The 16,611-nt window shown below is 31.8% G+C and overlaps 2 protein-coding genes across 5 annotated transcripts in view; one reads left to right on the top strand and one right to left on the bottom strand.

Annotated features, from left to right (window-relative positions):
- LOC100790650 (floral homeotic protein AGAMOUS) overlaps positions 1–8,635 on the top strand; it is a 9,971-nt gene extending 1,336 nt beyond the window's left edge. The window contains exons 3-9 of one of the 2 annotated variants that reach the window (XM_006597433.3): positions 3,595–3,676; positions 3,855–3,916; positions 4,065–4,164; positions 4,313–4,354; positions 6,979–7,020; positions 7,142–7,314; positions 8,273–8,635. In XM_006597433.3, coding sequence (XP_006597496.1) covers positions 3,595–3,676; positions 3,855–3,916; positions 4,065–4,164; positions 4,313–4,354; positions 6,979–7,020; positions 7,142–7,314; positions 8,273–8,276 — 505 coding nt within the window. In that variant the 3' untranslated portion in view covers positions 8,277–8,635. Of the gene's footprint in view, positions 1–3,594; positions 3,677–3,854; positions 3,917–4,064; positions 4,165–4,312; positions 4,355–6,978; positions 7,021–7,141; positions 7,319–8,272 lie in introns of those variants that run through there. The other variant, XM_003546007.2, reaches the window with a different exon arrangement.
- A 4,063-nt stretch (positions 8,636–12,698) lies between these two features.
- LOC100799622 (GDSL esterase/lipase At1g29670) lies at positions 12,699–15,957 on the bottom strand. Of its 3 annotated transcripts, none has more exons than XM_006597436.3 (6): positions 15,808–15,957; positions 14,715–14,839; positions 14,197–14,442; positions 13,554–13,794; positions 13,039–13,410; positions 12,699–12,947 (listed from the first exon to the last, which is right to left on the bottom strand). In XM_006597436.3, exons 1-5 carry the CDS (start codon positions 15,839–15,841, stop codon positions 13,145–13,147), a joined length of 912 nt encoding a protein of 303 aa, XP_006597499.1. In that variant the 5' UTR covers positions 15,842–15,957; the 3' UTR covers positions 12,699–12,947; positions 13,039–13,144. The 3 variants fall into 3 exon arrangements, with proteins under 3 accessions (XP_006597499.1, XP_006597497.1, XP_040865879.1); XM_006597434.4 differs by having other exon boundaries at positions 15,126–15,912; XM_041009945.1 differs by lacking the exon at positions 15,808–15,957 and adding an exon at positions 14,948–15,262.
- Between the last annotated feature and the right edge of the window lie 654 nt (positions 15,958–16,611).

The raw sequence follows: 16,611 nt of genomic DNA on the forward strand, positions 1-16,611 counted from the left end.
TAAGAAGACCTAAAGCTAAAGCTGTCATGCTCAATTAGCCCAATCTTTCCATCTCCTTGGCACTTCCTTAATAACACGTCAGTTAGACATCAACAAAGCACAGTACTATTCCAAGAATTTTGTCAATATGTCAAATTGAAATAAGTATACAAGGAAAAAATAAAATAAAGTAATTTTAGGGTTTGTAAAAGACCAACACTGGTTTATTTCATACTATGCAGAAAAATCTCTTTTTTAAACCATTGCAACCAAATCAGCTTTTTAAGGCTCATACCCATGTTGAGATATTCCAGTCCAAATACTTGAACTGAGGTTTTCCCCAAATGTCACTTGCACCCACGTGTGAGATCTAACCTTGGTCAAATATAACCCTAATTAGGGTTTTTTATTAGCAATAACATGACTTGGATAATTACACTTAATCAGGTGAAAGTAAGGGTTAGAAAACTATTTTTTTGTTAATTGAAATTCCCGAGTGGCTAAAACGGTCTGAAAGTTTAAATTTGTTTAGTTGATTTTCCCCTCCTTTTAGGAAATGAGGTTTGGTGAATCTGGTTAGGGTTTAAAGGACTAGTCTAGGATTTGTCTTGGTTGAAAGAATCTTTGGTCACGTCACACATGATTTTTCAGTTCTTGACCCTCTGACAAAAGAGTTTATGTCATGATTCCCATTCTGGGCTCTCTTTCCCTCTTCCATCTGAGCCCTAAGTTTTATCTTCTATATTGGAAACACCCTTCTCTGGGAAAAAATTTCTTTCTTTCCCTTGTTTCCCCTTCTCTCCTATTTATTCAAAGAGTAAAAATTCTTTTTACTTTGCACAGCAAAAGACAGTGAAAGAAGTGATTAGCCAATAAGAGTGACTCAACTGGCTTTTCATAATGTATTTCACCACTGTTGGTACCCCAGACTGGGATTTGCATTTGCTCAATATATCTTGCATACATATATCTATGAAAGTAATGGTTTCAGAAAAGAAAAATGAAAAGGGGGGGGGGAGGGGGGGGACGAAAAATTAAAGATTTCAAGTGAGTGAGGTAAATGGTGGCAGCGACAATGTACGACAATTAAGGTAGCCAATGGGAGAGTTCTGAGTATTTGGCTTGTGGGAAGCGTAAAACTATTGCCGCTGCTGCTACAGCAGAAGCTGAAATGGACGGCTGTATTCACAGACTTTCAGACAGAAAAGACTGAGTAATAATATAATCAAATTTTATACAATTTATTCAATTCAGATTTTAATAAAGTTTGTGTCATATAATATAATATAATATATATGGATTGTTTCATATTTGAGTCTTATGTGTTCATGGATTTGGATATTTCAATGGGGCTGAGGGTATTAACCATTGTGAAACGGGTTACCCCCAAGTGGCAGAAAAAAATAGTCCTAGAAATGGTTGAACCAATCATATAGTAGGATACTGTGCCAGCGTGGAAGAGGCAGCCAATCAATGGCTCGAGGAAATTAAGGTATCAGAAAGAAAATGATTTTCTTATATTTATTTTTATAGATATTCAAAAGTGAGTATTTTATTATTTTAAGGTTTTATTTTTATCACATCTAATCAGATTTAGACCGGAATGACAGAGTAATGAGATCATTTGACGTTGCAATATTTAAAGAGTTGCGTTTAAGGTTCGGTTAACTGTAAGAGTTGGATGATTTGACCCTCAACCAGAGGGCTCTCTTTTCTGGTTAATCTCCAATTTTCTATGTTTAATTTCATATTAAATTGACTACTTAGATGAGATTGATATGACACGTTCACCCCTACTTGCTCCTTCTTTCTATTTATGTGTCCAAAACAAGAAAATAGGATTAGTCCTCTTTCCATTCAAACGGGATTGAAAGATGGAAGGATGGTTTTCTTGCTTATTTAAGCACTGACAACTAACCGTAAAAAATGGTGAAAGATAAAGCACAGTATATGAAATTAATAACGTCTTTGATTTATGATGAATATTTCAAATCTTGAATTATACGACAACTGGATACATGATTATGTCGAATATTAATTAGTTTTACTTGGTTGATGGGAGTAATTTTGAAACATTGGGAGTTTTAAACTGACCTCATTCCCCAATTATGTTCAATACTGAGTAATATGCTTTTGCAAATGAAACATTGGATTTTGGAAAGATGCTAGAGCAGACGTACTGACACCAGAACTTTAATTTTATTTATTTTTGTTACATATACATCTCTAGTTCAGTTTATTACATTATCTTCCTGGAATTTCAAATAACTGCTGAACTAAATGCTAATCCAGTAATCCAATAGCTCTGAAAAATGAGATGAAAATTTAAAACAAAGATTCCCTAAGAAATAGGTTTGGAATTTTTATTTTTTTTTATTACCCTTTCTTTATCTGAAAAAGGGAAAATCTCAAGTTTCCAACGTTTTTTTTTCAATCATAGGGTTATTGATAACAAGTTACAATATTAACTAAAACCGGATCCATATATATAAAACATAGCCAACTGTTCCAAATCAGTAAGTAGATATTGAATTAGTTAGAATAAATAAAGGAAACTGCAACACTTTAACTCTATTTTTATGTACTGTTTGATTTAGGTTTTAAATAAGTTCTATTATAATTCTGACAACACAAAGGCATTGGTTATTGATCACATAAAACTTTAATTAATTGGACATTCCGTTGCATTTTTCATTTGATTCTTATAACATTAGTATTATTGCCCTAAGTTTGTGGGTTGAATTAAAGTAGCATATTCATAATTAGGTTTCCTCTTAAACTCTATCTGTCTCTCTCTGTCTAATATATGTAGGCAGTAGGCATTCTCAGATGCAGATAATTAAAAGGGTTAGTATAGACATTAGACAATAAGTTTAAACATGAAAAATTGAAAGTAAGGAAAATCAGAAATTTTTTGGGGTGGATTGGGATGAGGGGAAGAGATAGATAAGAAGAAAAAAGAAAAAGAAAAATAGAGTTAAAGTATTAGGTTTGAGAAGTGATGTGATGAGAAAGACAAAGGGAAAAAAATGAAAGTACGATAGAAGAGATTAGATATATGAATATAATCATTCAAGAAAACCTCAATGGAGAAGCTGAGACATGCCAGTAATTAATTGATAATAGGCTGTAGCTCATATCCAATGTGATGATTTTGGGTCATACATAAGCTTCTGACACAACAACTTGTGGCATACAACTTGTGATGATATATACTTCCTAAAAATAAGAATTTTATCAAATGGGTTGCCTAGATCTTGAAGATTTTACAGACATAAATATTATAAAACCATTTTTTCCCTTTTTGTCAGTATGCTAATGAATTTAACAATTAATTGTTCTTTTAGGGTGAGTTTAGTAGAGTGGAAAAAAAAAAGAAAAAAAAAGAAAGAGAAAATAAATTTCAATTAAAGTATAGTTATAAAGGTGTGAGACCTACACTGATTTTTTTTTATAAAAATTTCCTTTTCACCCTATTTCTTCTCTACCAAATCCACTCTCCATGATTCCTTGGAATTGAGACAACTTACAAACCCTTTATAAAATGCTTATCTATGTAGCTTGTTAATATATAATAAGAACATGGATTTTCAATGTTACTATTAATCATTGCAGTGTCAAAGCAACCATCGAGAGGTACAAAAAAGCATGTTCAGATTCGTCCGGTGCTGGATCTGCTTCTGAGGCTAATGCACAGGTATTGCTTGATCCTTTATTTATTTATTTTTTTTGGTGTGAGAAAAATATTGAATCTATCAATTTGGCATCTGTCAGTGTCTTTTAGCATCTAATTAATTAGATAATTATATACATTGAAATTTTATTATGAAACTAACATTTTTATAACTAAGCATGATTTCATATATGTTTTCCAGTTTTACCAGCAAGAAGCGGATAAACTTCGTGCACAAATTAGTAGCCTGCAGAATAACAACAGGCAAGTTGAATCGTCTTTTTCATGCACTAGGACAAGAAAAATCTCATTCACAAAAATTCACATAATAAATAAATAAAAAACCATGTAGAGTTGTTTGCAATTGCAATTATTTCATGATCCTTGATGAAAAAAATTAATTAAATTGCAGGCAAATGATGGGTGAGTCTTTGGGCCCTCTGACTGCCAAGGAACTCAAAAACCTGGAGACTAAATTAGAAAAAGGAATTAGTAGGATTCGTTCAAAAAAGGTATGTCTTGTAATGAACATATTGATGCTTTCTATAATTTCTGAAAGGATAGATGATTTGATTTAGATTTATTAGCCTATAAAACCTGCATTTTTCTAACTTTTCGCTTCTCTTTTTGCTTGTGCTACTTTCCAACCATAAACATCAGAATGAGCTGCTATTTGCTGAAATTGAGTACATGCAGAAAAGGGTAAGTATTTTTCCTATATTTATGTTTTTTATAGTTATATTTGCATATATTGTCTTGTCAGCAGCTGGCACTTGATTGGTCCTGAGTAAATGGTTTTGAAAGGTAAATAATATATGAATTTAGCATGTGATTATGTTCTAAGTGGCTCAGCATATTACAATTAAGTATCTGATTATTCTCACTGGACTTCTTCTGTGCTCCCTTTCCTTTTGGTCAAGTCTTTAGGTTTTTAAACATAACCGTTCATGGGATTGCAATTATTGTGACTTTTATTTTTCAGTCTTACACACTAAACGAGAAATCCGTTCAACATCCTGGATCAAGTTTATACTATTCATCAATGAATACTTTGTACAAGTTAAATTAATCCATGATAAAAGATATTGAATAATACTAATGTGATTGTTCCATTTTTAGAGAAATGAAAAAAGAACAAACTCATACTGCCGCAAAGGGGAAAAAGGAAGGAACAAAATATGACCTGTGTCAACTATATATTAATTTGATTCATCATACGATTTGACAGGAATCTAAATGTGAAGGTTTCGGGAATGATTTTATTCAGATGATCAATTATTTTAAGAAGATCTTACTATAACTTGGTAGATAAAATCTCTTCTTTAAGCCATCTGTAAGACCTCAGTCAGCTATCTTTTACATCATATAAAACTAAAGAAAAGTAGGAAACATTTTTTTTTCTTTTTAATAACTTGAATTGAAAATATCTAGTTCTTAGAAAAGTTTTGTTTATCTCTATATCATAAAAATAATTCTAACTATGGCTATGGTTGAACCTATGGTCACGTGATGATTATGCCAATTACAGGAAAAAAACACAAAAATTATTGATGAAAGACATCATAACACAATGTAGTTACTAAGACTACATAAACCATACTGCTGTGAATGAAGTTATGATTAGAAATGCTGACATATATAATTGATATGTACATTAGAAACATAGAACTTGAGATTTTCACTCATTTCTTAACTTTTAAGGGCACCTAGAATTGCAATGATGTGTTGTTAGGTGTGTATAGAGACAAATTAGATTCTAACAAAATATTTATAGTTGTATGTGTTTCTTGAGCCTTATTAAATTTCCATAGGTATGCAGTTCCCTTCAGTCAATTTTGTAAGCAAGCATCTAATTTGGTGTAATATTGTGAACAAAAAGAATGTACTCTTCCATATTTGTATTTACCTCACGTTTGCCACCTCTTTTGAATCTGATACGTTCTATTTTTCTGAGAAAAAAATGTCTGTCATTTTTACATTTATCTCGGATTTGTTATCTCTTCTGTCTTCTACCATACTGTTGAAAATTTAAACCTGATACAATTTAATAAATTAATTAATTAGTATTAATGTTAATATGTTCATATATTTGTATAAGAATTTATCTATGTTTCTATTTAAGTACTAGATGCAATTCAATATTTTGGTTTAAGTCACAAATTAAATCAAATGACTATTTAAGAGAGTTTGAGTGTCTTTATTTTCTGGTTTCTTCTAAGAGTAAGTTTAAATAAAATTCTTGATAAATAGAAAAAAATTAATTAATAAGGTAATATGAATCAAATTTCTCTTATAAATTAAACTAATTTATACATCTCAATTATTTCATAAGTTCATTCATTTATCATTTTCATAACTTAAGATGCATAAGCTAATTTAAATTTATAGATGAAGTTTGATTCATTTTTACTTCCTTATTAATCTTATTTTTGTTCTCTTATAAGTATTTGATCAGAAGTTATGCTAATTGACTCTAAATCTGTTTTCTCCCATCACTTTTTCTTTGGTTTTATTAATGGTGTCATTTGCAAAGACATGTTTGTTCTGCTTGCACAGTACCAAGAAATAATAATACTATTTTGTTTGAGCTCTGAAAGCACATACATTACCTTTCTCAATTTTGGCATGTACAAAAGAAGCAATTAATTTTTGTTTTATTGCTTAAGATTTAAAAAGGGTGCATGTTTGTAGTATGGTATAGCCCTACGATGGGGATAGAAGAGAATAACTTATTTACAAACTCCAATATGAAAACAGAACCCAGGTTAATGTGTTTGAGTCCTATAGATCCCATGTTGTTGGAAGGGAACACGACAGATGGAAGGAAAGGAAAGAAATGATTTTGGGGCATAGTTTCTTGTTTCACTTTCTCTTAAGCAAAACTACCTAACAAAGAAGAAGATAAAATCAAGGCTTATTTACTTATTCCCCTCCAATATTAAGATATTTTGTTAGAACTTAGAAAGTCTAGAATTCTCATAAAAAAATGTTTCTTGAACAACTTTGAATTGCCTACAACTTGAGAAAGAAAGGAAGAGAACAAAGATAAATGATCGATTTAGTTGGTGATGTAGTCTGATAGAAAGAGAGAGATAGAAAAAAAAAAAAGAATTGTTGATTGAGTGTTTAAAATTTTTTTGTTGTCAAAATATAATTACTCTTCCCATATAGATCTTCATGCACAACAATATTCTAGACACTTTTAGTCTATTTCACAACAATCTCAAATAATAGAACTATTTGCAATGCCCTAACTTCTAACCATGTCCCAAAAACTAGTTTTGACTACTTGGTGTCGTTATCATAACTAAAATGGTACATTGCAGGAGATAGACTTGCACAACAACAACCAGCTTCTTCGAGCAAAGGTTTGTTTCTATTCTATCTCTTTCTGTCCTTTCTTCACATGCTTTCTATTTGCAATAATTGTTTGGTTGTATGTTATGTTTATGTTTATTTAATAACTATGCTTTTGTTTATGGGGTGTAGATAGCTGAAGGTGAGAGGAACCACCATAACTTGGCCGTGTTGCCGGGCGGCTCAAACTATGATTCTTTGCAGACTTCTCAGCAGCAATTTGATTCTCGTGGCTACTTCCAAGTCACTGGATTACAACCCAATAATCAGTATGCACGGCAAGATCAGATGTCGCTTCAATTAGTGTAAGCTTTTCCATTACAAATTTCACACTCATACTAGCTATAAATTAATAGTTGTTTCCCCTCTAACTATTAAATCACTAGCTATTACCTACAAACAAATTGCATATAGTTTACATGTTATTCTTATTTTCATAACAAAGGCAGATGACGACTAGTGATAGTGAGAGCCTCCAATAAATTGGTTTTATGCATTAACATTAATTTGTCCCACCATCAGTTTGGATAATAACAAGTTGCCCTACTATAAGTTTTAAGATGTGTTTGAATTTGAGACTAAATGTTTAAATAGAAACTGAAATAAGTAATTACTTTTCGAAATAAGTTTTCGACGAATACATAAATTTTTGTTTGTATAATTGTTAACAACATTGCTTAGTGGTACGATATTTTATCCTATGAAAAAATGACAAATCAACGTGTAATTATTTTATTGAAATAATAAATTAAAAAGAAAAATAGAGAATTGGAAGATATCAGGTGGCGTTGTTAGTGTAATTTTTGTAAAACTTCCTTTCATACTGTTTAGAAATTTTCAATTTTTTTCACTTGCCAATTACAAGTCAAATACAATTATAATTTCTCCAAATGTTCATAGAAATGTAAATTGAAGAAAAGTAACATTAAGGGATTTCAGCCTTTAGAATTAAATGATTTGAGAAAGAAATTCTGCTTTACACGTACAAAGAGAATATGATATGATTTTTCGATCAATAAGTTTCCCTTTGTTAGCTTAATTGAATATTTTTCAAAAACTGAAATTTCGATTTAAAGAACAACTGAGTGAGTATATTCATGCCATTTATATTTTCTTGAAGATCGTGATTTGGCCGGATTCTTTATGTACATATGTCTATATTCCACTTCTAGCTACTGACTGAATCTATGGACATTTGATTCACAATGTTCATACTAAGCATACAAACTATTAATCTAACTAGAGTTTGTTTTTTCTTTGCAGATGATGTGGTTAGTATTGAGACTTGAGATGTTCTGCTACCTTGTAGTTTGCCTTCTAGTATGATAGCAGATGAATGCAAAGGGTAATGTAAGCAGAATCATGTGTATAGGGGATTTAAGCATACATCCCCTCAGTATTATATATGTAATGGCTTTGTAGACTTTCTTAAGACTATCCTGTATCTATTGTGAAACGCTCTCTGATATGTTAGCATGTGTCCTAATTAATAGTATGAAGAAGACACCTAGCTTGGCATGTTTTTCAGTCTTTGTTCCCCTTCAATATCATAGGTTTGAACATCCATTCATGAATTTTATTTTTCAACTAAACAGTATATACAAAATTATGCCTCTTCATTCACAATTATAACTCTTGGTCTTGTACTTGCAAGTTGCTAATATTCTAGAGTCCAATTAAGTCTTAATAGACTAGTACCAGCTTAATTCCCCTGGCTAGTTTACTGGAATTGTTAAGCATAAAATTGGTTATGCTTGGCATCTAACTGAAAACTAATGGTCTTGATATTTAATTTCTGGCGTAAATTTGCAATTGCAATATGCACAAACTCAGCTATATTTGATATCAAGTTTGAAACCAATTACCATTATTCATCAGGATAGTAATAACAGAAGCGTGTCAAGGCAAAATATCATTCATAGTGTTGTAGTTCATATTTGTGAGGAATCAACTAATGATCTATTGAAGATAAACCAAAAAGGTGTTGTATAAATGGAAAAGGTCCTCTATATTCTACAACCACAATTGGTTTGGTTCCCAAAAATCAACGACCTTACTCTCTTAGTAAGGGATTTTATTTGCATAAAACAACCAAACTGATAATCCTCACATCCCATTTATTTCTTTTTCTTTAAATTTATTTTGAGGTGGAAAAAAAAAGAGATAAGATTTTGTAGATGAATCTGGTCTTTTTTAAATATATAGTAAGATATCGACGTAAATTCAGCAGGCTGGCCACGCCCTAATATATAGTCTACTACTGCTTTATTTGAAAAGATCAAGATTGAAAACCTTGTAGGCTTGTACATTAAAACCAAATAAAGAATCAACAAAAATATTTATGACAGGAACACCTTGATATATTCAGAAAGAAGCTGCATCACATTCTAAACAACACACAAATAAGTAAAAGATACTAGGAAGCATGGTTTTAAATAGGGCCGCATGGTCAATGTATTTTGACTCTCCACAACCGCAAGTGACCTCAATTGTGGCAGCATCAGCTGCATTTTCTCGTAATTGCCCACAATATAAAGGTTTTATACTCACCGCAATGCATCCGCAATTTAAACCAGGCTAGGAAGGTATTAGAAAATTGAGAAATATATAAGCAACTAGAAATATTCAATGAGAATAACATAAGTACAATGACAAAGACATGACAGCCAGCAATTGACCTTAGTATAGCTAGTCTAAGTAATTAATCAGTCAGTAATTCATCTCCATCTGAGTCTCCATTTGGTCAAGCTTAGATGCATGCCATTCACCTTGTTTATAAGCTCCTGAACAACTGGGATCCATGTTGAATCACTCACAAGCATCACACTGTCTAAATGTATCTTGACCCTGAAACACAGTTCATACAAGTATATTAATTACTATACCTGAGCAGTTTGCTCAGCTTCAGAGAAAGCATCAAAATCATATGCATTTGTCATCCATTCAAATTTATCTGTAGTAATGCTTACCTGTCATGAAGATCTGAACACAATATATACCTAAAATTTAGTCCTTGTGATGAGTTTGTATGAATGAATATGATTGGGACTATCTGCTGCTATAGTTATGAATGTCAAACTGAAAACATAAGCATTAGGTAGCATATATATGCAGCCTATTAACACGCCTCCCTCCAATCTGGAAAGGGGAAGACTGTTAGGAATCTGCATATTTGAACTCTTGAAGAAGCCATGCATGTAAGGAAGGGTTTTGTTTTGGGGGAGGAAGAATGATTTCTGGGTGAGTAAATGGCCAAAGAAGTGATGAGCCAATAAGAGTGTGACTTAATTGTTGCTACCCCATATACTGGGATATCTGTGAAATAATGGTCTGAGAAAAGAAAAAGAAAAGGGTTTTCCTAGGCTCAATGAGGAGAGAGAGGGAACAATAAATTGAAGATTTTAAGTGAGTGAGTGAGGTTAAAAAAATGGTGGCAGAGACAATGTACGATAACTAAGGTAGCCAATGGGAGAGTTCTGAGTATTTGGATTAATTCTTCCTTGCAGTGGGAAGCGTAAATCTGAAAGCTAAAATGGATGGCTGAGGTTCACAGACTCTTATGTGGGTTCATCAATGAGACTGAGGATATTAACCATTGTGAAATGGGTTACCCCCAAGTGGCTGAGAAAAATAGCCCTAGAAATGGTTGACGCAGCCAATCAATGGCTCGATGAAATTAAGGAATCAGAGACAAAATGGTTTTCCTAGGAGGACCACCACTCCTTCTGTGTCTATATATATTAATTTACGTATTTCAAACAAAATAATTAAATTAGATAATCATATTAAATTTATTAACTATTTATATTATTATTCTAAAAAAAATTTATTTTTTTATTTACTTAATTAATTTTCATTAATATTTTAAAAAATAATTAAGTAAAGTATATAAAAAAATAATAATTAATATATCTAAAAATTAAAAAAGATTTTATAATTAGATACGGTGTGAGTAGTAGGTATTATTTTAACATTTAATTTTTATCTTATCTAATCAGATTTTGACCGGAATGACAGACTACTGAGATCATTTGACCTTGCTTTCGTTTAAGGTTCAGTGAACTGGGTGGGAGAGTTGGATGATTTGACCCTCAACCATATCGAGGACTCTTTTCTGGCTAATCTGCAATGTTCTGTGTTTAATTTGATAACGTTATTTGATTAGTAATTTTCTTTGTTAGCTTATGAACTATGATGTTTAATTTCTGGCATAATTAAATCTGCCATGGCAAGATACACATTGTTCCTTTGGGAAAACACAAACTCAGCTATATTTGAAATCAAGTTTGAAACCAATGAGGCGATGACCATTATTCAGGATAACAGTGTGCCGAGGCAAAATATCATTACTAGCTAATGTCGTAGTTCATATTTGTGAGGTATCAACTGAAGCATCTATTGAAGTTTGAAGATAATAAACCAAAAGGTATTCTAGTATAAACGGAAAAAAGGTCCTCCTCTATAAAACCTCTTACTCTCTTCTCTTCGTAAAGTAACAAATAAAGATTTCGTAGCGATGCAAGCATAGCGTTTTTTGTTTAATTATGTTTTTAATCCATAAAATTTGTAAATTCATTTTTAGTCTCAAGATTGAAAAAAAATATAGTTTCTTAAATTTCAAAATTACGTTTTTAATCTTCAGAGCTAAATAACGTTAATAGAAGTAGTAACGTGATGCAATCAGAAGTGAATGTGTGTCGAATGTTGACAATGCCTCGGAAGTGGACCAAAATATTTTTTTTTTTAAAGTTGAAGGACTAAAATGTATATTTTTTAATTTAATTTGGGGAAACCAAAATAGATTTATTTCAAATTTCAACGACTAAAAATATTATTAAATTAACCTATTTTTTTATTACAAATATGTAAATATAATTAGTTCTCTTCAATAAATAATCTATTTTTTTATTACAAATATGTAAATATAATTAGTTCTCTTCAATAAATAATCTATTTTTTATTAAAAAGATGTAAATATAATTAGTGCTCTTCAATAAAGAATTATGTAATCACCACTTTTTTTTATGCACTTTATTAAAAAGTAAGTGCAGAAGGGGGTAAAAGACAATGGAAGCAATGGGCCTATTCTATTTCTTTAATGAATCTATCATATCTTACGCAGATTGGTAGCCCATAAGCCCAATCGCCCAAATCCATCACAACTTCTGATTTATTTATTATTATTATTCACTACATGGCAGTGCTTCTTTTTGCCATTCTCGTTTCAACCATACCTTTTACGGTTATGAAACGAAATTTATTAACCACATTGGCTATGAAACTTAGGTTCTTTATAGTTTATATCCTTTCCATCAAGTTATTAAATCAAGCAGTACATATGTAGATGTTTCTCTTAACAATAAATATCATGTATTAAGAACAGTAGATTTTTTTTTAAAACAAAAACATTTACATGTCATTGTGCGATTTGAAATTTTAATGACAAATATAATAAATTTGATTAAAGTTTTCCTTGTAACTAAATTACTTTTGAAAAATATGTTAAGTTATTGATGGGAGTAAGGATAATTTTGACTATTCTTTCATTTGTTTTACAAGGTTATCCAATATCATCTCACCATGTATGATATATTTGTTGATTTTTAAAATAATTATCTTAAAATAATTTAAACGATAATTTTGTGATTGAATGACAGTATAAAACTCTGTTTTACATTGTCAGTAAATAGAAATTGAACTCTTTGTTTTATATAATCAAGAGAAAATTATGAAATAAGATGAATGATGTGATTAAGAAAGAGAGAAATAATAATGTTGTAAAGAAATATTACATAAATAGTATAACTCATGCCAATATATTGGTTCTAAACAAAGAAAAGAGTATAAACAGTACAAAATCAAATTTCAGGAGAGGATTTTGAAACCAAATCATTATGGCTTAATGATTTTGAATTGGATTCCATAACAGCAACTGTGCCTGCATTCCATGAAAGCATACACCATATAGTTAATCAAGTAATCCAATATAAATTGGATCAAATCTGAGGCAGGATAGCCAATATACTCACTTGATTCATTCCCCTTTGTCGTTCAATTCAGTAGCAGGCCATTACTTCGTACATATTCAACTCAATTAATTTAGCTCCAAATGAAAGACTAGGTGATAGCCAGAACTTATTCAGTGGCACTGAGCTGTGAAGTGGATTCATTCCTGAACTCCAATTCCCTCTTAACTTCACAGTCTACAAGTTGCTTGATATTCATTGGATAAGTAAAGGCTGGATCAATGGTAGAATTATAAGCTGATATTGCATTAACTAGGTTCCATGCCTCGGTGGGATGAACTTCATCCCAAAACACATAGTCACTCCTATTATTGCACGGCTTTTGGTTGGGATTACACCCTGATGGGCAGCAAGCAGCATCCGAAACCAAAAACCCTGAGACACATGGACTATACATGGTTATATATAATGCTATACAAAAAACTAACAACTAACATTTGCTGATAAAAAAGAAAACAATATTGTATGCATCTTGGTTAGAGATGTGGATTGAAGAATAAGAAAGCCAAACTTATTACCATGTGCAATGTCAAGGGCGTTTGATCCATTGTGTATAAGGATGAATTTGGAATTAGCAGAGAACCTGTTATTGAACTGATCCACTAGAGCTTTAAGCTTGTTATTATAATCGTATGTAGCAGCATTATGCTCTTCAACACAAGATCCATTTGTCCCATGAGAATGCATCACAGCTGGTGTGCATCCTATAAGGCCCAACCCAGCCAACACATACTTTCTCGCTCCAAGGTCATGTAAAGCCTGCCCATATAAATCAAATTGTCCGGCTCAACCATCATATCATAAATGGGGTAGCTTCAATTTAGATGCTACTACTGTTATTCCAAAAAGTAATCGATGTCTTCTTACAAAACTTCACGATGCTTTATAAGAAAGAGTTTAATTTCTATGTAGTTTTGGTGTAAAAATCTATACTATCAACCTGTAACATGGCTAATATATGACTTTTAAAATCTTACATTGTCAATACATAGACCATTTTCTCTATAAATTTTTTTAATGCATTTAATGTATTAGAACCATAAAAAGCATTCAATGCTTACCATACAAAACAAGTATGATTATTATCATGAGTATGCTATAGCAGGATTTAGAATTATTCATATTCTAATAATATGTGAAACAGAAAATTTCTATGGATACCTGCAAATTCAGAGATAACTCTTCAATCAGAGCTTGTGCATACTGCTCAAGGCTATAAATGCGGCTTGCTGGGTAGAGCTGGGGACGGAAGTAGTTGCCCATGTAATCATTGTTGCCTGTGTTCAAATAATACAAGCACTTTTCAAGGTATTGTCGAGCTAAGTCAGGACTTCCAAGTTTCGTAGCAATTTCAGAAACTATGACTCTGTGATTTGCTAACTGTAATCCCAAGCTGATAGTAGCACCCTGCATTGCATAGGGTTAATCAAGGTTTTAAAGAACAGTTAGTGACCACAATTTCAGCCCCAACTTTAAGGTTTTTGAGACTCCCTACCACAATTGCAGTCACATCGGCTGCATTTGTCTACAATTTCTTTCAACAACAAGGATTGCGATAAATTACAACTACTCATGATTTAAAATCTCATGAGAATTGTCACATAGACCCTCTAGTCATCTACCATAAACCAATTGAAGATCAAGAAAAACATGAAAGAACTAGGCTCTTTGATGTATACCATGTCCGAGCCGGTTTCAATGCGTATTCCAGCTCCACCTGATGCATAGTTAACACCTTTAAGTATGTTTGAACCACTAGTGTTTGCAAAGGGTGGAATGAATTTCTCAAATCCCAGAAGTTGAGCTGCAATTGTAAAACTTTACTATGAGCTTGACCAAAACATTTCGGGCAAGAGAAAAGACACTTAGCTTTACAAATATACTAATATTGTTTTTATTCTTTCAGCACTACCGAAAAATTTGATCAGATAACAGAAGGTAGTCCACACCAACTCATAAATTTGACCCCTAAAATTCATAACGAGACATAAATTTAGAATCTTTGGTTGCAGCACTGAATACTCAATTATTTTAAGAAGAAAAAAAACAAGAGATAGATACAGGTCTGAATAAGTGTAAAGAAACGTTACTAATTATGTCAATTTCTGTTCTGCCATTGGTAAATCTTCCAGTTGGTCCTAATGGAAAGTCGATCCCATATGGTCTGAAATTAGATTTTGCAGAGGTTGGAAGTTCATTGTTGTTTCCACTATCAGATAAAGAGTCCCCAAAGATGAAAAGGCAAGGAACTTGGGATACCCCATGGACACAATGTTGCATCATGTAGTTAGCAACCAAGAAAAGAAGCATAACCAACCATGTCTTGGTTTCACAAGTCATCTCTTAGAAGAGGAATTGATGAGGCAAATTGAAGAGGTTGGGTTATGATCCAGGAAATGAGGAACAAGAGCAAAGAACAAAACTAAAGGTAGTTGTGAAGTCTTGTAGCCTTTGAATCAAAGTAAAGACACAGAGATCAAATGAAGAATGATTGGTTTGGCTCTAGCAAATGGCAACTAAACAACTAAACATGTACTGCAAATAGCAACAAAGGTCTACGGCAATGAAAGCATATATTTTTATTAAGTTACCAGTCTGGCTCCAGTATTGCAATGTTTGTAGAAAGTACATGAAATTTGACAGTATACTTCTCTTATTTTGTATAAAACATGTGGCTAAGATTTTTCAGCAGTACAATGACAATCAGATAAAATATTGAATTTTATTTTGGTTAAAAAACCAATGTGATGGAATTGTAATGTAAATACATACTCAAATCACATCTTGAAATTGCAAGGCATAACATATGCTGTGCAAATCATTTATGAAATCGGATGCAGATGAAATGGCCATGGCAGAAGAGAAGATGAAGTTCAGTTCGTAATAAAGATGTTCATCTCAAGAGGCCTTATCCGCATGGACATGGACACGTGGCAGCTTCTTAGACACCATCAGGTTTACCACGGCCCCACACATCTTTAATTGTTATTTAACATACCATAAAAGACGGGTTATTTTGGTAGACTTAATGAGAAATTTAAAAACTTCTAACTGACACAACCCATCGTTGAAACAAGACTCAAGGAAAATTAACCCACATATTATGACTGATTAAATATGTTTTCCATTAATTGTTTATAAAAATATTTTTAACTTAACTTTGATTAGAACATTTTCAACTTATGTACCAAAAATATATATATATTTCAACTCGCCATCAAAGTAATTTCAACTTGTACATATTTATTAGTTGTGGTCCATATTCCCTTGAAAATTATGACTATATATATTTCACCTTTATACATTAAATCATGCGATTTTTGAGTTGTAGCTTTATACCAATAAAAAAGGATACTTCATTTGTGGAATGATAAGAGAACTATCTGTTCTCCATCTCTTCTGTAATACTTCTCTCTATTATTTATTTCTTCTGATTTTTAATTCTTATAGTTTTATTAGATTAATTTCAAAACATATGACTTATATGACAATAAATATATTAACTAAATGGCAGATGCTGTTTTTCATCAAAGAAATGTGGATGATCAGTATAAAAACTGATTTCAGCGATAGAAT

This window comes from Glycine max, chromosome 15, assembly GCF_000004515.6.
Source record: "Glycine max cultivar Williams 82 chromosome 15, Glycine_max_v4.0, whole genome shotgun sequence".
Lineage (NCBI taxonomy): Eukaryota > Viridiplantae > Streptophyta > Magnoliopsida > Fabales > Fabaceae > Glycine > Glycine max.

Excerpts from the sequence above, each read along its gene's own strand:
- LOC100799622 (XM_006597434.4), bottom strand. The coding sequence starts at position 15,375 with ATGACTTGTGAAACCAAGACATGGTTGGTTATGCTTCTTTTCTTGGTT. Across the intron at positions 14,840-15,125 it reads AACAGAAATTGACATAATTA|CTCAACTTCTGGGATTTGAG; the intron begins GTAACGTTTCTT and ends TTACAATTGCAG. Across the intron at positions 14,443-14,714 it reads TTGAAACCGGCTCGGACATG|GGTGCTACTATCAGCTTGGG; the intron begins GTATACATCAAA and ends TATGCAATGCAG.